At 41.6% G+C, this 27,966-nt stretch overlaps 2 protein-coding genes across 2 annotated transcripts in view; both read left to right on the forward strand.

Moving 5' to 3' along the window:
* The window catches only part of PIR (pirin), a 101,581-nt gene extending 81,837 nt beyond the window's left edge, over positions 1-19,744 (forward strand). Inside the window, 4 exon segments of the mRNA XM_033849542.2 lie at positions 6,348-6,430; positions 9,457-9,523; positions 19,488-19,544; positions 19,547-19,744. Coding sequence (XP_033705433.1) covers positions 6,348-6,430; positions 9,457-9,523; positions 19,488-19,544; positions 19,547-19,599 — 260 coding nt within the window. The 3' untranslated portion in view covers positions 19,600-19,744.
* A 226-nt stretch (positions 19,745-19,970) lies between these two features.
* Positions 19,971-27,966, forward strand: part of VEGFD (vascular endothelial growth factor D) — a 37,096-nt gene continuing 29,100 nt past the window's right edge. The window contains exon 1 of the mRNA XM_019925612.3: positions 19,971-20,714. Within this exon, the coding sequence (XP_019781171.1) occupies positions 20,625-20,714 (90 nt within the window). The 5' untranslated portion in view covers positions 19,971-20,624. The remainder of the gene's footprint in view (positions 20,715-27,966) is intronic.

Below are 27,966 nucleotides of genomic sequence, written 5' to 3' on the forward strand. Positions count from 1 at the left end.
GGAAGCTCTTCCTGAGTCTTTTGGGCCTTGACTGTCTTCAGCTCAAAACAATCTGCGTGCCAAAGGGGCACATCTTGGGGAGTCTCATTCTGAACCCCTTCAGTTTAAATGACATTGTAGAGGTTGAAGGGGAGAAAGATTAACAAATAATCTTCAAACCCTCTTTGAATCAGTAGTTAGAGCCTTGTTTCCTGACAGACCTTTAGTCCAAGAATTTAACAAGTGAAAAGGTCAGTGGTTCGAGGGGTAAGAATGACTTACACATCCACTTGTTTTTCTCGAGGTGAGGCAGGATTTTCCTGAGTCATCCCTATTCACTGGCCTGGTCACCTCTCATGACCATGAGCCACAAGTGCAAAACATCTGGCAGGAAATGGGGTCACGGTCTGTAGTGCTGGAGCGAACTTGCATCTGTCCAGGGTAAAGTGGACCATGGAGAGAATCTAGCTCGCGAAACTGCCCTCTTGGGAACCTGCTTCAGCCAACGAATAGCTGGCCAGGTGACCTCATTTGAATTTCATCTCCTTCCCTTCCTCCTCTTGACCCCCGAATGGAGATATTAATGAGAAAAACAAAAGGGCAAGAACACATCACCAGAAAAAAAGAAACAACAAAGCAGAAATAGCTATTGAATGTGTACTGACCTATCTATAGAGAGAATCCAAAAAATGCTCTCTGACTTTATTGCCTCAGTTTTATCTTGCTTATAAAACCAGGATGGCAGCAGGCAACCACAGATGGCAGGAACTGATAAGCAAGTAATTGTCTTAAATGTCATGTACCTCCATTCTGTTGAAATAGATGTTATAAATATGTACTTAATGTATGGGGCTGGAATAAAGAGACTGCAGTTTGGCTTGAGAAAGTAGTCTGGGGAGATTCCATAAGTGGAGATTAGGATGACTGTTAAAAATATTAATTGGGGCTTCCCTGGTGGTCCAGTGGTTAAGACTCCATGCTCCCAGTGCAGGGGCCCTGGGTTTGATTCCTGGTCAGGAAACTAGATCCCACATGCCTCAACTAAGAGTCCACATGCCACAACAACAAAGAAAAAGATCCCGCATGCCGTAACTAAAGATCCCGCGTGCCACAATGAAGGTCCCCCGCGCGGCAATGAAGATCCCATGTGCCACAGCTAAGACCCGGCGCAGCCAAATAAATAATAAATTAAAAAAAATATTAATTGACGCAGGAAGTACTTAAAAGATGGACATCAGTAGATTTAGTTTTGTAAGGACAGGTGGAGTTTTGAACGTTAGAAAATGCTGGACGTTAACTATTTGCCTAAGTTAGATATTTTAAAGTTCATGGTGAGTATAGTGAAGTCATGTAATTGCCCACTAACGACACCCTGAAGAAGAGAAGGAATTAACAGAACTAAAATAAGACAAATAGAATTAGTACTTCCTTATTTAAGAGTACTTATTTGAGATGTTTTATGGATTTCCAGGATCTTCTTAATTTTTGATACATTGTGTTTTTTTTCAAGCCTTCTGACTGTTGAATAGTAGCTTTAAAAATTGTGCAGGAGAAAGATCTTTGACAGCAGTCTTTTTCTGAGGCAACAAGTCCTTTGACCAGCCCCCGGCTGAAATCTTATGCAGTATATGATTTAAAAAAAAACAAAATAAAACAACATGGTCAGAAAACCAACAGATCCCAAGGATATTAGCTCTAAACCCCTTCCCTGCAGCTGAGATGACAATGACATTACACATCAACACAGAGATCAACAGGTTACAGGAGTTTGTATCCTGTGTCCCTGAAGCTTGGGGCAGTTTATCAGCTTGCATGCCAGTCCCTTAGAAGAACCAGTATCAAATATACTGTTGGGGCTTAGAAAATATATTTAGAAATCTAAAAATATTTGTGGTTATTGAGATGACAACTAACTGGTTTATGTGGATAGTAAAATGTTTCAAACTTATTTGAATAAGTAATTATTCATGCTCACTGTGCTCTGCGCTTTGCTTCTGGTTCTGGGGGGTATTAAAAAGTTTGACACAGCCCCTGGATCTCAATAAAGGTGGGGAAACACACTAGGAGCCCTCCGAGCTGACCTCCACTTACCCAAAATGAATTGGACTAAGCAGTGCACCTCATTCCATGCGGAATACGTTGAATGAGGTGCCTGAACGCCCAGGATGATCGGCTCCCCTGGTCCACTTGCCCCCTGCTACTCCGCCTGGCAAGTTGAAGTGGACTTAAAGGCAGGTGTGATTGTTCTCTAATCTGTTTATGCCAGTTGCACCAGTGATTGCAATTATGCGATTTAATTAAATAATACTTAAATTAACGAAATAAGCTTGAAAAGAGTTTGTATTTCTAGAGCAACCGAAGTCACGTGCTTTGTAAAAGTATATTGCTAAAGAAAACTCTTAGAATTAGTATGGCAGAGATGACAGTAAAAGATTAGGGGAAACTGAAAATCTAGAAGGATTTCAGTGGTGCATTATGGGTATGCTTTATAAAGAAAGGCAGTGCTTCAATCCAATTTCTAAAAATTGGCAAATGGATGCACATTTACAATTTAATTTAAAGTACAATGTTGGAGGCAGCTTAATCTTTTTCAATTAATGATCCGGATTGCATCAGATAAGAAGGCTTCAACTATACATACAAAATTGATGATATCAAAATCTGTGATAGAAGTACCAGAATGTACGGAACAGAGGGTAAATGGGACAGTAGTTCTTGTAAAGAGAAGAAGAAAAAGGAAATCTTGTGTATGGGGAGAAGTTTCACAGCAATAAACCGCACACTGAAGATGCAGCACTAACTTTAAAATGTTTTAAAGTATTTTGCCCTTTCATGACTGTTTACGCAAACAAAAATATTTGCAATTCGTTTTCAGTTAAATTTTCCTTAACTGCGCTATTAGATATCTTGGCGAAGCTTCCCAGTGGAAACTATTTATTATCTGATTTGGCTCGATTTATAATTGAAAGTAGTCAGAACCAATAAAATATATTTTCTTTGAGACTTATTTTCGGTTCAGGAGATAAACCAGATGGGTGAAACAGCATAGAAATAACATGAAGATGGAATCAATCTTTGCTTTATGTGATCCTGCTTTAAACATTTTATAAAATAATACAGAAGCTAAAGGTACACTTAGAATGATTAATCTTAAAAACCTGACTTTCCAGTGTCTATAAAAAAGGTTTGCCGGGCTTCCATGGTGGCGCAGTGGTTGAGAGTCTGCCTGCTGATGCAGGAGACACGGGTTCATGCCCCGGTCCGGGAAGATCCACATGCCGCAGAGCGGCTGGGCCCATGAGCCATGGCCGCTGAGCCTGCGCATCCGGAGCCTGCGCTCCACAACGGGAGAGGTCACAACAGTGAGAGGCCCGTGTACTGCAAAAAAAAAAAAAAAAAAAAAAAAAGTTTGCCTTATGGTGCAGCATTTCAAATGGCCTCTTCAGAATCAATACCGTGATTCCTCTCCTAGATCAGCAAGTAGAATGAGCGGAAATTGCATTCCATATAAAATTAGAATGAGAGCTCTTAGGGAAATATGAACTCTGTTTCTAAATTAAGATTTTCTCATAGACAATGACTGGCAGTCGAGCAAGCTACCCTGATAGGAGGTGCAGAGAAATCCCAGTTCAGCATGATTTTTGAGAGCTGTCTCTTGCCAGCTCACTCCATTAAAACATAGTGAAGGGGTTTTATAAATCATTTTGCTCTCTGTATCATAAAACATCCTACATGATAAAATTAGGGGTCAGGGGTAGACCACATGGGTAATGGGTGTTACATATGAATTCATTGAAGATAAAGACATGGTTCATTGCTCCCAGGGAATCTCAGTAAAGCACACTTAATGCTGCTTTATCTCACAGTTTAAAATATTACCCCAATCTAAATGAGATTATTCTTAGACTCCGAGACCCCTCTTTCTATGGCCACATCCTTGCATGAGTGGAAAATCAGCGGAGTTCTATCATTCACTGCCGTGACATCTGTTAACCTAACTTCTTGGGGGAGAAGAAGCCTTCAGCGACGTGCTGGGGCTCGCTCTTGCTGGAGCAGGTTGTGTACCTCTTCCCTGGCCTCAGATTGGTAGCTTGAAATTGGCCACAACGGGAGCATTTAAACCATGGAAATTGGCACACAGTACAAATCAGGTTTGTTTTTCCCCTTGTCCCCGAAAGCCGGTTGGTAAACATTAACCAGCACACCACTGCCTCTGAGACAGAAGTTCCTAAGCTTTTTGTGCCATGAACCCTTTGGACATTTGCCAAGGCCCCACCTCTGAACAACGTTTTTTGGTTTTTTTTTTAATTCAATGGTGTCATTAAAAGGTTAAAAGAACAAGTCTGTGATACAGTTCCACGTGTGCTTCTCTGATGACATTTGAAATAACGTGATCCAGAAGCAGATCTACTTTAAATTGTTAAGTAGTGATTAACATAAACTTATTTTGAGATCTTTACAATGCTAATGTGGTATGAAAATATCCATGATTTCTACTGGAAACAAAATCATTGGTCCAGCTAATACTGCTGTGGTTTTCTGGCTACAGTCATGACTGAAAGAAAGGCCACGTTTCAGTTAGGTGTTCGTGAAAATAAAGATGTCATTTGTCTCCCATGCAAGTCCATGATTGCTCTGAATTCTATGCATGGACCCCTTGGGAACACATTGACTCCAGGTTAAGAAGTTCTCTGTTAGAATCCTATTTCACGTTTGCAAGCATCAGAATGAACCCTGCTGCTTCGTGTAGGTCATCTCCAAAGTGGAGGTGAAAGGGAGGCCTTCTCTAGAAAATATGAGTATGGTTGAACTCCAGTCAGTATTCACAAAATTCACAAGTTATGTTTACATGGTAATTCCTCAAGCTACTGCTTTTGCTTAAATAAGTGCTTCCACGTTGATTATTCAGCTTTAGCTGTATCGTGTCAGGTGATTGCCCTTTTCTTTTTATAGTCCAGAATGTCATGCAGACATCGTTAACGGGCTTCTCAGCCTGCCCGGAGTCTTCCCTCTGTTGTGTGTTCACGTGTCTGGTTTTCAGTCAGCTGAAAGGCCCAGCCACGTCCCACCCGCCGCCTGCTGTGGCCGTTCAGGCCGCTGCATGATGCTGCTTCTAGGGAGAATCGTGTCCTTCGGCTCTTCTCTCTCCCATTGTTGCCCAATCTTTCTTTCTCCACTCCACCTCTCAAACCCATTCCTTTCTTTCTGTGTCCACTCTCCCAGTTCAGACTGGAATTCATTTCCGCTGAGACTGTTAGAATAAACTCCTAACAGGTCATCCTAACTTCAGTCGTGCCCTCTCCAATTTATTCTGTGCTCTGCTTTCAGTTATTTCTCCAAGACGCAGATCTAACCATTTCCCACACACACCCTCTCCTCAGAGGTCCTCCGTTTTATACGGATAAGCATGGCCTTCATGTCTTCCCTTGACCTGAAGCAAGTGTGCATTGCCATCATTCCTCCCAGAAGAATGTTCCAGCAATGATAGAAGGTTCACCCGGGCATGCCCTGCACATTGCCAGCCCCTCACCTTTGCACAGTCTGTCCTCTTGTCTAGAGCACCCTTTATCCTAGCTTTGCCTTTTATCGGTCTATCTGATCCTGCAGAGCTCTGCAGTCCCTGTTCTCTCTTTGAACTTCGTTTATTCCTTTCTTGTTGCCTTTAACACACAATTTCATTTGTATTATTTTTTCTGTTTCATCTGTGAGCCTTAATATAGGAGGGATGGAAATACATCTATCCTGAAACCTCCCCACTCCCGCAGCATTTAGCAGAGGTCCTTGTACATAGTTCCACAGCTGTTGTTCACTAGCTCTCCAACTTACCTGCTTCCCAGTTGAATTAGTCTCTGTTTTATGAATATATATTTACTTTCTCTCAGTGAGATTTTGAGTTATTTGTATGTGAGGAATCGGCTTTGCACTTCTTTGCATTTTCTCACAGTGCTGGGCAGTTAGTTGTAGGTGTTCAGTAAATACTTGTGGAAAGGAATTAATGATGGAATTTACTAATTTTCCTAAGCATGCTTAAATCTTTTGAGGTTTATAATTGACCCAAGGAAACACTCTTATTAGCATGTAATGCCAAGGACTTTGCTTATTAATTAACCTATTAGGCATGACATTGAAAGTGTAAGTGGAAACATAATACAGGATTCACTTCCTTGTCCTTTTCTACATTGGAAAGCAGCCAGTTTTGGACTTTAATAGTAGCAAATACCATCAACAAGAGATTTCAGGAGATTCCTAAGTTGGTTGTTTCTGAACTTGAAATTCATATTGTGGTGCCGTGTAGTTAACCAAGTTTGTAATCGTATGAGAAATGTACTACCATGAGGACTGAATTGAGTGGGTCGTCTTTTTTGTAGGACCTGATGACTCGCAACAAAAAATAGAACCTCATCACACAGCCGTGCTTGGGGAAGGTGACAGTGTCCAGGTGGAGAACAAGGTTAAGTATTAAAAATCTTTAATTCTCTTTTTTCAAACATTTTTTTTTGCATTTAAAAATTTTAATGTAATTTTTTTTTTTTTTTTTTTTTGCGGTACGCGGGCCTCTCACTGTTGTGGCCTCTCCCGTTGCGGAGCACAGGCTCCGGACGCGCAGGCTCAGCGGCCATGGCTCATGGGCCCAGCCGCTTCACGGCATGTGGGATCTTCCCGGACCGGGGCACGAACCCGCGTCCCCTGCATCGGCAGGCGGACTCTCAACCGCTGCGCCACCAGGGAAGCCCTAATGTAATTTTTAAAGGTTACTTTCCATTAACAGTTATTAAAAAATATTGGCTCTATTCCCCGTGTTGTATAATACACTTTTGAGCCTACCTCACACCCAATGGTTTGTACCTCCTAATCCCTCACCCCTGTCTTGCCCCTCCCCCAGCACTGGTAACCACTAGTTGTTCTCTGTATCTTTGAGTCTGCTTCTTTTTTGTCACTAGTTTGTTGTATATTTTAGATTCCACATATAAGTGATATACAGTATTTGTCTTTCTCTGACTTACTTCACTTAGCATAATGCCCTCCAAGTCCATCCGTCTCACTACAAATAACTCAATATTGTTTCTTTTTATGGCTGAGTAATATTCCATTGTATATATGTACTGCATCTTCTTTCTTTATCCGTTCATCTGTTGATGGACACTTAGGTTGCTTTAATTTTCTTAACTTGTACTTTCTACTAGTTCCCAGGAAAATGCCGAAATCTCCTGTGTACGTGGAAAATTTTTTCTCTTCCTCCGGGAAAGAAACTATGCCACAAGTTTATCAACCCCTTTCATTAATTTCTGTTATTTCTACTGGTTTATTTTAAGGTTTTATCTACACTGATTCGTCATCTTTAGGAATCACTGAAAGTCCGTATTGTTCACCCCTAGAAACTTGAATCTGAAGGCAGCTCTTCCTTGTCTCTCACTTTTTCTTTCTTTATGCAATTGATTGATTTTATTGTTAGCATAAGTGAAAATGGATCAGCCCTTTAGGGGTATAAATATAGATCTACACACATATTCCCATGGAGCCCTCTGAAAGTCAGCCCCACGTTGAACTGAGAGGAACATATGATCCATTTTGTAGTCCTTTTGTGTTGAGTCCTTGCTTTTTAAGTAAAGTTTCTGATATTTTAGGAGTCCAAGGAGCTTTTTTTAATCCAGGTTGCCAGGTTTCTTCCTTATGTTCCTTCCTTCATTCCCTTGGATTGTTCGCTTACCGTCTTGTGAGCCTATTAAACCCGTCTGGCCACTTCGTGACATTCCAATAAGGAGAACTGAAGAGACAGTTGTGCAGAAGCTCCTGCAAAGATGAATTTTGAAAAGTAGGGATGAAAACTATGTTGGCGTGCAGGTGACTGGCAGAGAGGGGTTTTTTAGCTTACTCTGAGTCTCAGCTGAGTTCACATTGGCATATTTTGACAGCAAATTGGGTTATGGATACATAAGGTGATGTGTAAATAAATACAGGCCTGGGAATGGTTAAACAGATGTTTTTTAAACATGAAGAAATGATTAAAGCATCCACTGGGTGGATGTGCTAAATGGACAGCCCTGGGACTGTAGGGAGTAAATTAAGACTTTTGCAGAAACCATTCGACCCTAAATTCCCTTTTAATTTTTTAAAGTTAGAGGCAGAAGGGGAAATAAATGTCGGTTCTGTAAGATACAAATATTTCTAACTACATGGAAGATTAAAGACTTCGTTCTTCATATGCTTCATGTTAGTTGAATCCAGTGATAAATCTTCTGGTACTAGTAACATTAGAATTATTTCTAATTAAAGAGCTTTATATGAGTAGGAGCATATAATATATTATCACATAGTTATATTATCACAAGTGTGATGGGAGGTTCTTCTGCTGGTTTCTCTGGCATTACTGGGTCAGAGGGCGTCAGCGACAGGAGGGCTTGAAGTCATGTTGTCAAAGTGCTCTCTAGAAGGACTACAGCACCCACTTAAAATCTCCCAAATGATGTATAGAAAAGTGTATATTTCCCTGCATCCACACTAGCACTGGATTTAATAATTAATATTTTTTTTCAGTTTCAGGGAAAAAAAACCTAATCTTAATTCTAAACAAAAACTTTTAGAGACTTTAACACAATAGGACCCTTTTGGAGAGAAATTTGCCTGAGCAGGTATCTCGGGGACTTTTTTAAAAAATAAATTTATTTATTTTTTTTGTTTATTTTTGGCTGCATTGGGTCTTCATTGCTGTGCGCAGGGTTTCTCTAGTTGCAGCGAGCGGGGGCTACTCTTCGTTGCAGTCCGCAGGCTTCTCATTGCAGTGGCTTCTCAGAGCATGGGCTCTAGGCACACGGGCTTCAGTAGTTGTGGCACGTGGGCTCAGTAGTTGTGGCTCGGGGGCTCTAGAGCGCAGGCTCAGTAGTTGTGGCGCACAGGCTTAGTTGCTCCGCGGCATGTGGGATCTTCCCGGACCAGGGCTCGAACCCGTGTCCCCTGCATTGGCAGGCAGATTTTTAACGACTGCGCCACCACGGAAGCCTCCTGGGATGTTTTTGTAAGGTTCCATTTAGTGCAACATTTCTGGGGCATATTTTACATTAATAGTAATAAATGTCAAAAGTAATAAAATGTTACTTTTGGATTTGCATAAATAATCTTCACTTTTAAAAATTAAATTTTTAGCAGGAAATTATAAGCTCTATAATAGGCCAAGTCAATCACATAGTTTGTCATAAAGATGTTTCTAGTTAAAGAAAAATCTTAATTTAAATTCTCCGTCTTTATTAGAGAAGGTTATTATTTTGGTGTTCGGGACATATTCTTGAGTTCTGATTGCTACCAAATGTCTTAAAGAATAAGCATTTCCATATCATGCGTTGCACAGAAAATATTTCTGGAATTTATCTTTAGAATTAGGGGCATCATCCCTTTGGCCCGAATGTCAACTTCAAATCATTCCTAATCAGACATTCAAAAATAAGGCTGTTTATTGTTTGATGGTCTCTTTCTTGACTTTAGGATCCTGAGAGAAACCACTTCGTCCTGATTGCTGGGGAGCCATTAAGAGAACCAGTTGTCCAACATGGTAAGCCCCACGTGATGGCGAGTTCTTTGGTTGGTTTTCCTTTCCTTTGAAAGTAGTGTCCATATATAGGGTCACCGGGAAGAAAGCTGGATTTTTGTCCTCTCTCCATCTACAAAGTTGAGGATTTTGTTTCATTTCTCCATTGTGAAAGGAAAATATATACGTGGTTTTCACTTCTACATTCATTCTCTTTCCTTTAAGGAAGCATTTCTTGAGTATCTACCACATGTAGGACATTGAGGTTTGAACTGTGGGGAAAACAAAAATAGTGTTTTTTACATAGTGTCATAGGGAATTTCAACTTAAAAAAGATTTTGTGGTCTACTGGGGACTTGAATATAGTTTTTATTTTTACCAAAAATAACAGTGATTTCTTTCTTTCTTTCTTTTTTTTTTTTTTTTTTTGGCCGCGCTGTACTACTAGCAGGATCTTAGTTGCCAGAGATTGAACCCAGGCCCATGGCAGTGAAAGCGCCGAGTCCCAACCACTGGACTGCAGGGAATTCCCATAAATAACAGTGATTTCAGTACTGTCCTTGTAGTCTATTGTATTTTTAGTGAAAACTGGCGACCTCTTAGGAATATTTCTTTGGAAGTTTCTAAAATATTTGAGTCACTCTTAGTTTATTTTAAAAAACAAATAGAGGGACTTCCCTGGTGGTCCAGTGGTTAGGACTCGGTGCTTTCACTGTCGTGGCCCCGAGTTCAATCCCTGGTCGGGGAACTAAGATCCCGGAAGCTGCATGGCACAGCCAAAAAAAATAAAAGAAAAAAACCCGAAGATGTAAAACAGGTAAACAAAAAGGTCTTACTGTATAGCACAGCGAACTATATTCAATATTCTATAATAGACCGTAATGGAAAAGAATATACATGGGTGTATGTGTATACATATGTATAACTGAATCACTTTGCCGTACAGCAGAAATTAACACCACATTGTAAATCAACTATATGTCAATAAAAACAAAACAAATAGAGATAACTGTACTTGGAGGCAGAAAATCCTGGAATAAGGACTCATAATAGTCACTTCAATTCTTTGTCTTGACTTCCTCAAAATACTGTTGTTTGATTGAATGAAAAACGTCTAAAAGCATCCAGAACCCAACCTATTACTTAGATAAATGCTACAAAACATAGTGTATGTCCGCTTATCTGATTATTAAATTTAACATGCATTAAAATCCCATTACACTACCTTGCCTTGCCTACAGGTAATGCACAGTGATTTCGGAAAAAAAAAACCTGGCTGATCATAAATTTAAAGAACACTGATTATTTTTATTTTATTTATTTATTATTTTTATAGAACTTTATTGGAGTATAATTGCTTCACAATACCGTATTAGTTTCTGTTGCACAACAAAGCGAATCAGCCATATGCATACACATGTCCCCATATCCTCTCCCTCTTGCGTCTCCCTCCCACCCTCCCTGTCCCACCCCTCTAGGTCATCACAAAGCCCTGAGCCGATCTCCCTGTGCTATGCGGCTGCTTCCCACCAACCATTTTACATTCGGTAGTCTATATATGTTGATGCTACTCTCACTTCGCCCCAGCTTCCCCCTCCCACCCGTGTCCTCAAGTCCATTCTCTATGTCTAAATCTTCATTCCTGCCTTGCATCTAGGTTCTTCAGTACCATTTTTTTTTTAGATTCCATATGTATGTGTTAGCATACAGTATTTGTTTTTCTCTTTCTGACTTACTTCACTCTGTATGACAGACTCTAGGTCCATCCACCTCACTACAAATAACTCAATTCCATCTCTTTTTATGGCTGAGTAATATTCCATTGTATATATGTGCCACATCTTTATCCATTCATCTGTCGATGGACATTTAGGTTGCTTCCATGTCCTGGCAATTGTAAATAGTGCTGCAGTGAACATTGTGGTGCATGTCTCTTTCTGAATTATGGTTTTCTCAGGGTATATGCCCAGTAGTGGGATTGCTGGGTCATATGGCAGTTCTATTTTTAGTTTTTTAAGGAACCTCCATACTGTTTTCCATAGTGGTTGTATCAATTTACACTCCCACCAACAGTGTAGGAGGGTTCCCTTTTCTCCACAGCCTTTCCAGCATTTATTGTTTTTCTAGCTTTTTTGATAATGGCCATTCTGACCGGCATGAGGTGATACCTCATTGCAGTTTTGATTTGCATTTCTCTAATAATTAGTGGTGCTGAGCATCTTTTCATGTGCCTCTTGGCCATCTGTATGTCTTCCTTGGTGAAATGTCTATTGAGGTCTTCACCCCATTTTTTAACTGTATTGTTTGTTTTTTTGATATTGAGCTCCATGAGCTGTTTGTACATTTTGGAGATTAATTAATTTGTTTCATTTGCAAATATTTTCTCCCATTCTGAGGGTTGTCTTTTTGTCTTGTTTATGGTTCCCTTTGCTGTGCAAAAGCTTTTAAGTTTAATTAAGTCCCATCTGTTTATTTTTCTTTTTATTTCTGTTACTCCAGGAGGTGGGTCAAAAAAGATCTTGCTATGGTTTATGTCAAAGAGTGGTTTTCCTCTAAAAGATTTATAGTGTCTGGTCTTATATCTAAGTCTCTAATCCATTTGGAGTTTATTTTTGTGTACGGTGTTAGGTAGTGTTCTAATTTCATTCTTTTACATGTAGCTGTCCAGTTTTCCCAGCACCACTTACTGAAGAGGCTGTCTTTTCTCCATTATATGTTCTTGCCTCCTTTGACGTAAATTAGGTGACCATATGTGCATGGGTTTATCTCTGGGCATTCTATCCTGTACCACTGATCTATATTTCTGTTTTTGTGCCAGTACCATACTGTCTTGATTACTGTACCTTTGTGGTATAGTTTGAAGTCGGGGAGCCTGACTCCTCCAGCTCCGTTTTTCTTTCTCAAGATTGCTTTGGCTATTCGGGGTCTTTTGTGTTTCCATACGAATTGTAAGGTTTTTTGTTCTAATTCTGTGAAGATGCCATTGGTAGTTTCATAAGGATTGCATTGAATCTGTAGATTGCTTTGGGTAGTATAGCCATTTTCACAGTATTGATTCTTCCAATCCAAGAACATGGTATATTTCTCTATCTGTTTATGTCATCTTTGATTTCTTTCATCAGTGTTTTATAGTTTTCTGAGTACAAGTCTTTCGCCTCCTTAGGCAGGTTTATTCTTAGGTATTTTAGGTATTTTTGTTGCAATGGTAAATGGGAGTGTTTCCTTAATTTCTCTTTCTGTTTCTTCATTGTTGGTGTATAGGAATGCCAGCGATTTCTGTGCATTAATTTTGTATCCTGCAACCTTACCAAATTCATTGGTTAGTTCTAGTAGTTTTCTGGTGGCATCTTTAGGATTTTCTATGTAGAGTATCATGTCATCTGCAGACAGTGACAGTTTTACTTCTTCTTTTCCAATTTGTATTCCTTTTATTTCTTTTTCTTCTCTGATTGCTGTGGCTAGGACTTCCAAAACTATTTTGAATAATAGTGGCGAGAGTGGGCATCCTTGTCTTGTTCCTGATCCTAGTGGAAATGCTTTCAGTTTTTCACCATTGAGTATGATGCTTGCTGTGGGTTTGTCATATATGACCTTTATTATATTGAGGTAGGGTCCCTCTGTGCCCGTTTTCTGGAGAGTTTTTTTTTTATCATAAATGGGTGTTGAATTTTGTCACAAGCTTTTTCTGCATCTGTTGAGATGATCATATGGTTTTCTTTTATTGTTTTTTTTGCGTTTTTGGTTTTTTTGCGGTACACGGGCCTCTTACTGTTGTGGCCTCTCCCGTTGCGGAGCACAGGCTCCGGACGCGCAGGCTCAGCGGCCATGGCTCGTGGGCCTAGCCTCCCCGCGGCATGTGGGATCTCCCTGGACCGGAGCACGAACCCATGTCCCCTGCATTGGCAGGCGGACTCCCAACCACTGCGCCACCAGGGAAACCCGATTATATGGTTTTTATTCCTTAATTTGTTAATGTTTTGTATCACATTGATTGATTTGCATATATTGAAGAATCCTTGCATCCCTGGGATAAATCCCACTTGTTCATGGTGTGTGATCCTTTTAATGTGCTGTTGGATTCTGTTTGCTAGTGTTTTGTTCAGGATTTTTGCATCTATGTTCATCAGTGATATTGGTCTATAATTTTCTGTTTTTGTGATATCTTTTTCTGGTTTTGGTATCAGGGTGACAGTGACTTCATAGAATGAATTTGGGAGTATTCCTTCCCCTGCAATTTTTTTGGAAGTTTGAGAAGGATCAGTGTTAGCTCTTCTCTAAATGTTTGATAGAATTTGCCTGTGAAGCCATCTGGTCCTGGGCTTTTGTTTGTTGGAAGATTTTTAATTACGGTTTCAATTTCATTACTTGTGATGGGTCTGTTTATATTTTCTAATTCTTCCTGGTTCAGTCTTGGAAAATTGTACCTTTCCAAGAATTTGTCCATTTCTTCATGGTTGTCCATTTTATTGGCATATAGTTGTAGTAGTCTCTTATAATCCTTTGTATTTCTGCAGTGTCAGTTGTGATTTCTCCTTTTTCATTTCTAATTTTATTGATTTGTGTCCTCTTCCTTTTTTTCTTGATGAGTCTGGCTATGGGTTTATCAATCTTGTTTATCTTCTCAAAGAACCAGCTTTTAGTCTTATTGATCTTTGTTATTATTTTCTTCATTTCTATTTCATTTTTTTCTCCTCTGATCTTTATGATTTATTTCCTTCTACTGAGTTTGGGTTTTCTTTGTTCTTTTTTTTTTTTTTTTAGCTGGACCTTTTTATTTATTTATTTATTTACTTAACATCTTTATTGGAGTATAGTTGCTTTACAGTGGTGTGTTAGTTTCTGCTTTATAACAAAGTGAATCAGTTATACATATACGTATGTTCTTCCTCTAGTTGTTTTAAGTGTAGGGTTAGGTTGTTTATTTGAGGTTTTTCTTGTTTCTTGAGGTGAGATTGTATTGCTATAAACTTACCTCTTAGAACTGCTTTTGCTGTGTCCCATAGGTTATGGGTCGTAGTGTTTTTGTTGTCATTTGTTTCTATGTATCTTTTAATTTCTTCTTTGATTTCTTCAGTGATCCCTTGGTTATTTAGTAGCACACTGTTTAGCCTCCATGTATTTGTGTTTTTTATAATTTCTTTTCCTGTAGTTGATTTCCATTCTCATAGCGTTGTGGTCAGAAAACATGCTTGATACGACTTCCGTTTTCTTAAATTTTCTGAGGCTTGATTTGTGACCCAAGATGTGATCTGTCCTGGAGAATGCTCCATGTGCACTTGAGAAGAAAGTGTATTCTGCCACTTTTGGGTGGAATGTTCTGTAAATATCAATTAGATCTATCTGCTCTATAGAGCACTGATTATTTTTAAAATAGTCTTTTTTGTTTTATTAGTAGCTTAAGGGAAAACCATTAAATTATACTCCACCTAGCCCATAGCGTTTGCCTCCATTTTGCAGACTTCTGATTTCCACTCCAGAGGTTCATAGTTGTCACTTTCTTTTGGTTGAACAGCCCTGAAGTAGTTTGTTCTTCTGGAAGAAGCCTGCCGACAGATTGAGTAGGGTCATCATCTTTATTAATAGCATCTTTATTAATAGAATTTAGGTGGGAAAAAGATGAGTGGGATGGAAACCTTTTCAGTTAAGCGATGTCCTCTGCATCAGTGATGAAAACCAAGACTCCAACTACAATAGGCGACATTCATCCCCTGTGAATCTTCTCCCAGAGGCTTGCAACTCGGGGACACTGGGTGTGCCAGCACACACAAATTCGGATTAACCAGACAACATAGAGATGGCCCCTGAAACCTCAGTTAATGAGAGGCAAAGCATTCTGCTTGTTTGTTTTATTTATTAATTTTATTTTGCTAACTCTTTCAAACCCAGACGTTTAAGTTTTTCTTTTACCTGTGCATGTTTGAAGGCCACCACAGCCATCTCTCGACTATTTGGGAACCAGTACTAGTTGTTGAGGAAAACGGAATCCAGATGTTCCACTTATTTACCTAACAGATACCTCGGTAGCATATACTGTCTACTAGGATTGGTCGGAGTGCTTTCCAAATATTGATTCATTTAAGCTTGAGAACAACCTGACAAGGTATGTACTCTCATCCCCACTTTATGGATGAGGAAGCGGAGGTGCAGAGGTTCGTTGGCCACATAGCTGGGTTCACACTCAGGCTGTCTGGTTTCTACCCACCCTGCCCTTCCGCCTCTCACCGTGCCCGGTTGCCCCTTGCTCTGCCCTGTGGCTTCTCTGCTGGGAAGTAATTGTTGGTGGTGGAGCTGGGATTTGAACCCTAGTCTCCTAAACCCTTGTCTTGTGCTCTCTCCACTATAGGAAGTTTCTACACAATGAGAGATTCAACTCACACCATTTTTATTACAGGAGAGGGAGGGAATTCAAAGCTTTAATTAGAGAAGGGATGAATAGTGTAGTTTAAAAGAGGGTTTGTGGGATTATTGATAACTAGCAAATAATTTTCTTATTCAATTAAGAAACATGCTTTCTGGGAGAAATAATGTACAGCATGGTGATGATAGTCAATAACATTGTACTGCATATTTGAAAGCTGCTAAGAGAATAGATCTTAAAAGTTCTCATCGGGGGCTTCCCTGGTGGCGCAGTGGTTGAGAGTCCGCCTGCCGATGCAGGGGACACAGGTTCGTGCCCCAGTCCGGGAGGATCCCACATGCCACGGAGTGGCTGGGTCCGTGAGCCATGGCCGCTGGGTCTGCATGTCCGGAGCCTGTGCTCCGCAATGGTAGAGGCCACAACAGTGAGAGGCCCGCGTACCACAAAAAAAAAAAAGTTCTCATCAAAAAAAAAAAGTTCTTATCACAAGAAAACAAATTCTGTAACTATGTATGGTGACAGATGTTAACTAGACTTATTGTGGTGATCATTTCCCAGTATATACAAATACGAAATCATTATGTTGTACACCGGAGACTAATATAATGCTGTATGTCGGTTATACCTCAATTTCAAAAAAAAATAAATCAATTTGGTTATATATTACCCCCCCCCAAAAAAGAAGAAAAACAAAAACATATACTTTCTGGTTTGGGTTTTCTTCTTGTTGAGGATCTGAGGAGATGAGCTTCCTCCCCTGGCTTTGGAGGACTCACACTTCCAGCGCTTCCCTTGTTTCTCAAAGTGGTCCATGGACCAGCAGCAATGGCATCACTGGAGAGATAGTTAGAAATGCAGAGCTTCAGACCCCACTCCAGACCTCTTGACTCAGAATGTACATTTTAATAAGATTCCCACGTGATTTATGTGCACATTATGATTTGAGAATCACAGCAGAATACCCCAGAGAAGTGTCAAGATGGAAGCCCGGAAGTGTACTGTTTGTACAGAAAAGTAATTGAGGGAGGGGAGAGGTGCTCCGCAAGTCTCATCTATAGCAAAATTATGACGCGCAGGAAGTCAGTCCTTGGCCCAGCACCTGCTCGCATTTTCTCTGTTCCGTCTCCCTTTCCTCTCTGGGTCCTTTAAAAAGGTGGCTTTTCCAGGATGCCCTCTTGAATTTACGATTTTTTTTTTGCATATGAGGGCCCTCTCATTGTTTCCTACCTAGTACAGTCCACATCTCCATCTCCAGGTGAAATTTCTCTTGCGAGCCCCAGACCCCTATTTCCAACAATACCGAGCACCTCTGCCAGGCAGCTATCTGATTGTCTCCAGCGCCTTCATGTCAGAATATCCAGGACTGAGTTCCTTGCTCTACCCACAGCTTCCTGTGTCTTGTGTCTCAGTTACCCTTAAACAATTCCACCATCAACTCAGCCTCCCAGGCCAGGCGTCTTCTCTACCCTGATGCCAAAGTTTTCTTCTAAAAACTGCAGATCAGATTACATTGTTCTGTCCTTAACGCTTCAGTGATTCCAGATCACCTGCAGAATTATGTCCAAACTTCTTCCCATAGATGGCGTCCAAAACCCAGAGGGCTCAGGCCCCTTGCTACATATCCGACTCCACCCTCCTCCTTTTCCGCACCCTCAAGTCCTCCTGCAGGCCGGTCCCGAAAATGCCGTTCTGCCACGTCTGCCTGTGCAGACATTACCTCCTTCTCCCCTTCTGTGCTGATTCTTTGCATTTTCCATACTTTTATCGTTCTGTGTATCACACTGTTTTGTAATAATTTGTTTTCATATCTGTTTGTGTTATAGATTTGAGGTCCTTGAGGGGAGGGAGTCTGTCATTAAGTTGTCTTTCAGCTTTATGTCTCTAGCTCCTAGCACCATGTTCGTCATTCAGTAAGCACGCAATAAATCCTGGATAGATAGGTCACTGAGTGAATGAATGAATTTACACACCTGCTACCTGTTTTCCCTTTCTCTTGCCATCCTATTCCCTGAAATCTCCCAAAAGGCGTCAGCGTCATCAAAGCATGTGATCCTGGGTCTTCCTTCTCAAGCACTAAAGTGGGTGCCGAATCTGTGCTGATACACCAAGAGTAGTTAAGAAGTTTGCCTGTGTTATTCCAAGTTTTAAGTTATATTTTAATCCGGGTCTCTCAGAGAAAGCCTCTTAGAGGAGGCACTTTGTAAAAGGTTCCTGACGGCACCTCTGAAGACTGGGGGAAGAAATATACTGACAGAATGGACAAATCTCTCAACCGCTTTCAAGACACTGCCAATGGCATATAAGAGCTGGCCTTGTTTATCCAACAGGTGGATGCTCCTACAGTATGTGAAGAGAGGGAAGAGACAGACATTTTGCCTCCTGGTTGATTAGGGGAGGACTTCTTCTACACTTTTAGCAAATGCCAAGTTCAGCCCTAGGAATTAGACAAACAGTGACCATGGGCCAAATCTGTCCACTGCATGTCTTTGTAAATGAAGTTTTATTGGAACACAGCCATCCCTAGTCACTTCTGTATTGTCTGTGGCTGCTTTGCGCTTCAGTAGAAGAGTTGAGTAGTTGAGACAGACACCGTTTGACACACAAAATCTAAAATATATACTGTCTGGCCCTTTACAGGAAAAGTGCACTGACCCCTAGAGAATCCAAAATGTGATGCTTTCTTGACTTGACATTTTTATAATCTCCTTTTTATTGTCAGTGAGATGCTACTAATTGTCAAAAATGACTTAGACCCCTCATGCAAGGACACAGCCTCATATACTGTGGAGATACCAACACTGTGACAAGATTTGCCAATTTAAAAAATCAGATCAGTTAAATTCTTGACATCAGCCAATGCTAGTGCAACTGACAACTACAATAAATCTTAAAAGTTCTCATCACAAGAAAAAAAAGTTCTGTAACTATGTATAGCGACAGATGTTAACTAGACCTATTGTGACGATCATTCCCCAATATATGCAAATACTGAATCATTATATTGTTCACCTGAAACTAATATAAGGTTGTAAGTCATTTATACCTCAATAAAAAGTAACGATAAAAAGAACTAACAAACAGCAGGCTTCCTTGGTGGCGCAGTGGTTGAGAGTCCGCCTGCCGATGCAGGGGACACGGGTTCGTGCCCCAGTCCGGGAAGATCCCACATGCCGCGGAGCAGCTGGGCCCGTGAGCCATGGCCGCTGAGCCTGCGCGTCCGGAGCCTGTGCTCCGCAACGGGAGAGGCCACAACAGTGAGAGGCCCGTGTACCGCAAAAAAAAAAAAAAAAAAAAAAAAGAACTGACAGCTACAAAAATGGTCGTAATAGAACCAAACTTAAGAATGTTTTGAATAAAGAGATTGCCATTGCTGATGGCAGCCTGCAATGGATGAGTGAGATATAATTGCATTTGTTTATCTGAAGTTTGGTCTTTATAATCATACACAATCGTAGTCAAGAAACTTGTATTACAGTCCTCGGAGATTGGATGCTGCAAAAATAACCTTCTGCTGTTCAGATATGCCTGAGTTTGTCTCAAATTAAGAACTACAGAAATACATACCATTTTCATGGTAGAAGAAATTATTCTCATCACCCAGAACTTTCTGAATGTCTCTTTCTGCTCTAGGTCCATTTGTGATGAACACAGATGAAGAGATTTCTCAGGCCATTCTTGATTTCAGAAATGCAAAAACGGCTTTGAAAGAGCCAAAACCTGGAAATCAAAGATTGGAAACTAGTGACAAGCGCAAGGGCAGGTCTGGCTGCCTTCTAGAATTTTGCCCTTTGTGGCATCCACCCGTTCAGTGCATCCAGTTTCCAAAGCTGACTTCGCCAGTGCTCTCAAGAATTCCACACTCAAGTGATGACATGTTTTCTATAGCCACGTCTGTGAGATATTTCCTGGCCCAAGCAAATAAACCTAATTGTTGCTTCTTTAAAAATCAGTGTTCTTCATTTCAATCTAAGTTACTTCTGTTAAAAAAGTTATTTTGTCTATGTTTTCCTTTTCATGGGCATGTGGACATTTTGTCGTCTTTGTGCCTGTGTGTTTTTTAAAGCACGTTTGATTACTTTCTGTGTGTCACTGATGGAGGTGCGTGAGCATCTGAGGTCTCTTTCTGAGCAACGCAGTTTCGATGCCTATGTGCTGGGGTTTCATGTTACAGGTTATCTCCGTGGGTAAAGTAACAGCAGTTCTGAGCGTTTCAGTCAGTTTTCAAAACTGCCCTGCTATTGGTAGGGACACGACAGGATTACGGCCAAGACTTCCCTGCTTTTTCTGCCAAAATGTGTGTCGGATTTAAGACACATGCTCCTGCAAGCTTCCATGAGGGTTGTGAAAAAAGTTTGAATCCACAACTGGGTCCCAGCCTTCTGTAGCTGCAAACATTGGTGGCCAAACCACCTCCTTCTAAAACAACTCAAACCTGGGGCACAGGGGGGGAAGATTTTTTTTTTTTTTAGTTTGCTGGAAATGAAATGGACTTAGAGGCTTTCTTATTTCAAGTAGAAGACATATCCACTTCCTGATTATTTTTGGAGCGTTCGAACATTTAAACTTTTTTTCAGTTCTCTCCCCCCCATAAGATTGTACAGAAACGTACCTTGACTAATTGATTTTGATCACAACTGATTATTTGTTTTTCCCTGTGAACTCCTGGGGTTTCGAACTTTCCTTCTGGAGAATATGCCTTTTGAACCAGTTTGCTCTAGCTGCCTGAGGTCAACTGCTTGGTAATCAGTGGATATTAGAATATTCAAAATGTACAGACAGTGGGCAGTGGTGAATATTTTCATGATGTCTTCTCTGCAGTTGGTGCAGAGCTCCAGTTATGAACATGGACCAGTGAAGGTAGGTGAGCTCAATTTTTCATGTGATGCAGATTTTTAAGTTGGCTTATACAGAGGATGTTCTTTCTTTGCCGCCACTGTTTTTGAGACAATATAAAAATGCATAACACTCCTCGTAGTGGGCAGGATATATTCTGTACTTGTTAATGAGTATTCTGTTTCTTAGGCTTACTAAGATTCTTGCCATGAGTTTTTGAAAACGCTGGGGGTGGGGGCTTTTGGAGATGTAAAAGGACATGAAAGTTTCCCTTCAACTGTATGTGCAGATAGCAGAGTGATTTTTTTTTATTTGAAACAAATTGACTTACAGGGTTGTGTTACTTTCTGCTGTACCACAGTGATCTTCTCATGAAGCATTGACTTGTTTTTATGACACAGATAACTTTGGGGGCTGTTTATTTTCAGGTCATCTGTGAGCTAGTTTAGTTAGTTAATTTCTTCTGGGAACTGAAAACTGCCATGCTTTCTACAGATGTTTTCTATCTGGTTTTCCAAATTACCCATTGCCACCATCTAGAAAAATCTTTTCTCTGAAGTCGTTTTGGTCCTTTGCTTTTTGAAACGTGTGTAAAACTCAACCATAATCAAATCTTTGATTCTATGAGCAGGCGTCAGAGCCCAATGAATTGAGAGTAATGAAAAAAGATTAACTGGGATGTTACTGTCTGAGCACTGTTTCGCCCAGTTTTATTGTATTTCATAGACTGTAGTGTTTTTCTCAGCTTTTGATTTTGAAAATGATTCAGATATAATTGTTTTGACTGAAGTGGTGCGAAATCATTATTGATTTTGGAATTTCTGGCCGTGAGCAATCAAAGTGGACTTGAGATTTTGTAGCTGTCGTTAGGAAATGCATTTTCAACAAGGTTGATATCGCCCCCAACAGGGGAAAATTGGTCCTTGGGGGTGAAAACGTCTTACTCTTATGTATAAAGCACAGATGTACTTACACTACAGAAAGAGATACACAGTATTTCTGCGAAGGTTGAACTCTGTGTTAGGTGTAGAGAGTCACCTTGTCCAGCAAGCGACACCTTTCTAACTTTCCAAATTCCAAACGGACACGAGAGAGATCACCGTCGTTCAGCTCCACTTCATTGCCACCAGCCTGGATGTGGGATCTCAATGCCAGATCGCAGGTAAAAGGGAATCTCATTTTGAGCCTAGGGGACAGGAGAAAAAAAAATCAGACTTGTTTGAAGTAAGTAAGGCTTTTCAGGCTGTACAGCTGTCTTTAAGTCCACCCAACCCCTGGCTCAATTAAATCTTTCCGATGCGAAGGAAAGACGTGCATACAGTTAAACAGAAGTTCGGGTGTAGATACGAGTGGGTGGTGAGGGCTAAGGAGGTATATCATATTGGTTATTACACATTTTCTTTTCCCCCGTAACTTTCTCTTAAGAGAAAAATCCAAGAAGATATGTGTTTCTTAATGTTCTTCTTGTTTAAATCAAAATTGAGTATGAAAGCATATTCAAGATGGTAATGGTTTGGACACTGGGATATGAATGTATTTTGTGCATTTTGAGATAAAAGTGTTTCATTTATTGTAAGACGTGTCCAGGGTCCTCCATGGTGGTAGGTTCGTGAGCGTGTTCCTCTCTCCACCCTCCCCTCTTCTAACCACCTCTTTTCCCAAAAGGATGGCAATGATGCCAATTCTATCACGAGGTTGCCCTTCCTCCACAGTGGTCACTTTCTAGCCTTGAACATCCTCCTATTTTTTCAGCTTAGACTAGTAGTGCCTCTAGTACAGTTACACAAGTCTGTGAACATTTTTTTTCTGCAGTAACCATGCAAAAGGCTACCAATACCCTGCAGAATTGCTCTCAAAGCCATTTGAGTGTAAGGCATCCTGATTTCATTAGTCTTGCCAGCTGTACTTAGGACAGCTGTTTGGGGTCAGTAGTGCATGGAATTTGTGAACTGAGATAAATCTGTTGGAAAATCTCAACTCAGATCTACTGTGCGTACTGTTTAGCTGCTAAGTTTTTCAATCATCTAAGCAGAATGTGTTTTCTTCTAGAAATAAGATTAACCCAGTGCCTCTTTCTGGCTCACTAGTATAATCAGATTAACCACCTAGATATGGGATTTATTTCTGTGTCTGTTTTATCCAGCTTTTATATATGTTGGGGTAATCATATACTGTTGCACAGAGCGTGCACTGCACAACTCTAGGATGCTCCATCCACATAGTCTCACGTCTGTATGTGACAGCCCTGAGTACAATGGCGTAGACATTCTGGGCGTTTGATAAGTAAATACCTGCAACCTCACTGTCCTGTCATTCACGTCGACCTTCTGACCAGCACTGTTTCTGGTGTATTTGATAAGCATTGTTTGTCACCAGGAACCCTGGCACCCCCTTAAGTCACTAGGGGAAGCCATTGCCCTAAATCTCTTCAAAGTCACTGATGCAGACATACCAGGAGAGTGACGAAGGATTAATTCCGGGTCCTGGTAGGCTTGCCCCACTCTTCTCTGACGGAATTTGTCTCCTTCTTCCCCACACGACCTTTCAGCCCCCTCTTTCATCACTTCAGTGGTGGAAGACTGTTGCTGAGTGGTGGAGTCGTTCAAACTCGGCCTGGGACTGGAATAAATCCAAGATCCACACCTCTAAGTACCGTGAGAAGCCACATGGCTCACGAGACTTCATAACCTTTGTGTCACTTGCCTTCTCCTGAAATTGTCTCTAAAGGGAATTGAATAACAAGGACTAAGATGCACCTTCCATATTTAATTCCAGGAAGCAGACCCGCCCCCACTGCTCTCCCTACGGTCGTGCACAGGGAAGTCCATTGACTTCGTTGCTAGTCAGATGGCCCAACGAGCTCGTGCCCACTTTCGTATCAGGCACCATCCTTGGCACAAAATACATTTGAAATGTTTTCCATTAATTTCTTCTTCATTTATGACCTTATAGGTAAATGCGTTGCGTTACATGCTTCTGTACACAGATCTTTTCTATCCTTAACGGGTGGTTGAAGCTCTTATATCACTTTAGCCTATTATTGCTATTCAGGGTACAGTAGGACCCTCTGTATCTTATAGCTTGAATATACTACTTCCTTGTATGACTTATTTTTTAATTTACAACCCCTGATTTGGGGAATTCCCGGGAAGTCCAGTGGTTAGGACTCCACGCTCTCACTGCCCAAGGCCCGGGTTCACTCCCCGGTCAGGGAACTAGGATCCCACAGGCCGCGTGGTGTGGCCAAAAAAAACAACCACCTGATTTGGACTTGGCGGATTAGCCTTTAGACCCCTAAAAGCTCTAGAAAAAAGATCACATTAAAGCTGTATGTTGAGCGAGTTTCGTTAAGGAACTGCTCTTCGGACAGTCTTATAAAGACAATTTATGGAATGAAAATGCAGTATTTGGACACACAGATGCTTCCATGTAGGAGGTAACGTAGGACGATCTGGAACTCCCAGGCACCTTTCTCATTACCACAGTGGCCTAGAGGTAGTAGAGGAAGAGGGACACAAGTGACAGTAAATTGTTTCTGAGCACCTTTCTAAGCTCAGCTCTTTCCCACCACTTGAGATTAACAGAGAGGGCGGGAAACTATCCACAATTGGGAAAGTGATTGAGATGAGGTGAGATGAGACATTTCTTTTTTTTTAACTTTGTATTTTATATTGGAGAATAGGTGATTAACAATGTTGTGTTAGTTTCAGGTGTACAGCAAAGTGATTCAGTTATACATATCCATATATCTATTCTTTTTCAGATTCTTTTCCCATTTAGGTCATTACATAATATTGAATAGAGTTCCCTGTGCTATACAGTAGGTCCTTGTTGGTTATCTATTTTAAATATAGCAGTGTGTACATGTCAATCCCAATCTCCCTATTTCTTCTTAGGTTGCTTTTATGGTGGGAAGTCCCCTTTTTTAAAATTTATATAAATTTATTTATTTAATTCATTTATTTTTGGCTGTGTTGGGTCTTCGTTGCTGTGCGCAGGCTTTCTCTGGTTGCGGCGAGCGGGGGCTACTTTTCACTGCGGTGCGGTGGCTTCTCTTGTTGTGGAGCGCAGGCTGTAGGCGTGCAAGCTTCAGTAGTTGTGGCTCGTGGGCTCTAGAGCTCAGGCTCAGTAGTTGTGGTGTGTGGGCTTAGTTGCTCCGTGGCATGTGGGATCTTCCCAGACCAGGGCTCGAACCTGTGTCCCCTGCATTGGCAGGCGGATTCTTAATCACTGCGCCACCAGGGAAGTCCGGAAGTCCTCTTTTCTCTCTCTTACCACTCGATCTTACAGTCTCTACCAAGATACTAGGACATTATAAAGCAAAGCCTCTCTGAGGCCCCCGTGCCTCATGAAAGTCTTGACTGGTTGTGATGTCCTGTTCCTAAAGGCTCTCCCTTGCCTCTCCTTAGAACTTCCCAACATCTGACAGTTCATTTGTTTATTTATTGAGCACGTACCGTGTCGAATGCAGCAGGAAATAAGGCAGTGTTTCAGCCCTCATGGAACTCATATTCCATGTGTGGCGGGTGAAAAGTGCCACGAAGAGGATCAAGAAGGGGGCGGAGACACAGAGGGATGGGTGCGGGGGACCCCTCTGATTCCGTTTACTTTGTGCAGTGGCCGTGCGGAGGGGCCAGTGTGGCTGCAGTAGGGAGAGCAGAGGCCAGAGCTGTACTTCCGGAGCTTGGAGAAATAGCCAGGGCAGATCACGTAGAGTGGCTGCGTTCCAGGAAAACCTCTTGCACAGTGAAATTTGAATTGTGCATCATTTTCATGCATCACGAAATAGGCTTCTTGCCATTTGTTGCAACCATTTAAAATTGTAGGAAGGATTTCTTGGCCCACAGGCCATATAAAAAGAGGCCGCAGGCTGGATTTGGCCCACAGGTCAGAGTTGGCCAACCCTGATCTGTATCGTTACGCTGTTTTATCCTATTCATGGGACGTATCAGTACCTGACATTTTTTATTTGCTTGTGTATAGGTTTATTGCTTTGTCACCGTCCACTAGCATGAAAGGTTTTTGAGGACAGGGATTTTCATTGTTTACTTCAGCTTCCCAGTCACCTAGTGCAAAGGTGGAATAGAATGGATACTAAAAAAGTATTTGTTACTGACTGATGGACTGGGCATCTAGGCTTTGAGATACCCAGGCAGTATATTCCCCCTGTGCTATTTTCCTGTGGAGATTAGACAGGATTTGGCTGGAGGTATCAAAGAATCCTGCAGTATTTTTTCAGCCATAAGCTATCCTAGAAGGTGTTTACTTCTAGGAGCTAGTTATAGAAGGAAGTCACCTTAGCCCATTTTTCCAGCTTGGTGGTCACAGAAAGAGTTGGCAAAGCAGCGTCTGGCCACACAGCAGATATGGATAAAACTTGGACACCTGGATGACTTCCTTCATCTTTGAGATCCTTGAAAAGTGCTGTGTTTCCATCCTACACCACGTGGTTTGTGAAGATGTGGTAAATTACGGCAAAGGGCTCTGGGCAGATGCTCAGTCAGTCAGGCTAGGCCAGGATCTGCTGTAACAGGTAGCAAACAAACTCCGTATCTCTTGGGGGCTCCTAAACAGCAGAAGGGGTAGTTATTGCCTGTACCACGTGACCCTCCTGGTTTGTCCAGGGTGAGCTCCACATCAGGATGAAGCTGGCTGGGCATCTCCTTCTTGAATGCCATTAGTCACCATGACAGAGGGAAGGAAAGCCCTGGAGAGCCCCACCCTGGCAGTTAAATTCTCTGGCCTGGAAGTGACACACATCACTTCCGGTCACAGCCCCTTGACCCCCTGCCCCATCCAACCACCAGGGGCCAGGAAGTGCAAGCCTTCCATGTGCTCGGAAGGTAGAAGGCTGGAACTCTGGTGAATAGTATTAATGACTATACTACACACAACTTTGGTCACTTCTAAATGTTTCTGAACTCACCATTGAGATGGGAGGTGACTGTGGTTGGACACTGGGGTAGAATCATGGAAGGAAGACATTCGGGTTTCTTTCTGCTGCTCAGGAGGCTCCTTTTTCTTGGGAAAAGGAAAGCTGTACATTCAGTTCAGTGAACATTTGTGGAATGTCCACCATGTGCCGGGCACATGAGTGGAAATGACATGTTTATAAAATAAAGATGTCTCAGTTATTTGCATATCTTACCAGCAGCCAAGGAGCTCAGCTTGGCCTGTGAGAAGGATAATTTTAATGCCTGAAACTTTAAGTAATAATGAAAATTCTAATGAGTCTCTTTTTTTTTTTTTTTTTTTTTCGCGGTACGCGGGCCTCTCACTGCTGTGGCCTCTCCCGTTGCGGAGCACAGGCTCCAGATGCGCAGGCTCAGCGGCCATGGCTCACGGGCCCAGCCACTCCGCGGCATGTGGGATCTTCCCGGACCGGGGCACGAACCCGTATCCGCTGCATCAGCAGGTGGATTCTCAACTACTGCGCCACCAGGGAAGCCCAATGAGTCTCTTTTTTGTCTTTCATTGTCATATAAATAATTATACCACTCACATCTTTGAGAAAAGTATTGCTTTCCTGAAATCTAGGTTTGCCTAAAATAATTTCTGGAGAAAGAAAATGACATGTGTCGAATGTTGCTATGGCAAAGGTTTTGTTGTTACTTACTGTTCCATTCTGAAGGGAGTTAGGAAGAGTGTGATTTTGATTGAAGGAATACCCTGAGTTCATCCTATATAAGACACCCTCCGAAAAGAACAGTTCATAACTTGGTTCATAACGATACTGTCACAGCAAGACTGGGGATCATTGCGCATCTTAGACAGTGCAGTGGTTATGGGTGAGGGAGAGGAGAGCAGTGGATGCTGGCACGGGACCACTGCATCTTTAGGAAGAAAGGTGGAAACGGGCGTTCTGGGCTGACTGCCAGTGGCACGGCAGGGTTGCCTTGTAAAAAAGAGGATGAGGTTTGGCATAAAGATCCTCTGTCCACCCAATGGATTGTGTTACACTTCGGCTGAGATAGGGCTGTAGCAGTTAACTATTACAACAATAATGCAGTATGACAATCCAGTCCAAATTTCAGTGGCTCGAAACATCGATAACCTGTTTTCACTGACGTTCCTGTTGGTCAGCTGGAAGGCAGAGGGTCAAGGCTGGAGCCATAGGTTGAGTCTGGGTCTGCTCCACATGCCTCTCATCTGCCTCGGATCAGTGAGCCAGCAGGGGCAGGTGCTTACGGTGATGGAGGGCTGTGCGGTCATTAATACATTTCAGTCCTCTGCTTGCATCATGTCATAATATCCCATTGGTCAAAGCAGGCCACGT

The sequence above is a fragment of the Tursiops truncatus genome, chromosome X, assembly GCF_011762595.2.
Source record: "Tursiops truncatus isolate mTurTru1 chromosome X, mTurTru1.mat.Y, whole genome shotgun sequence".
Classification (NCBI taxonomy): domain Eukaryota; kingdom Metazoa; phylum Chordata; class Mammalia; order Artiodactyla; family Delphinidae; genus Tursiops; species Tursiops truncatus.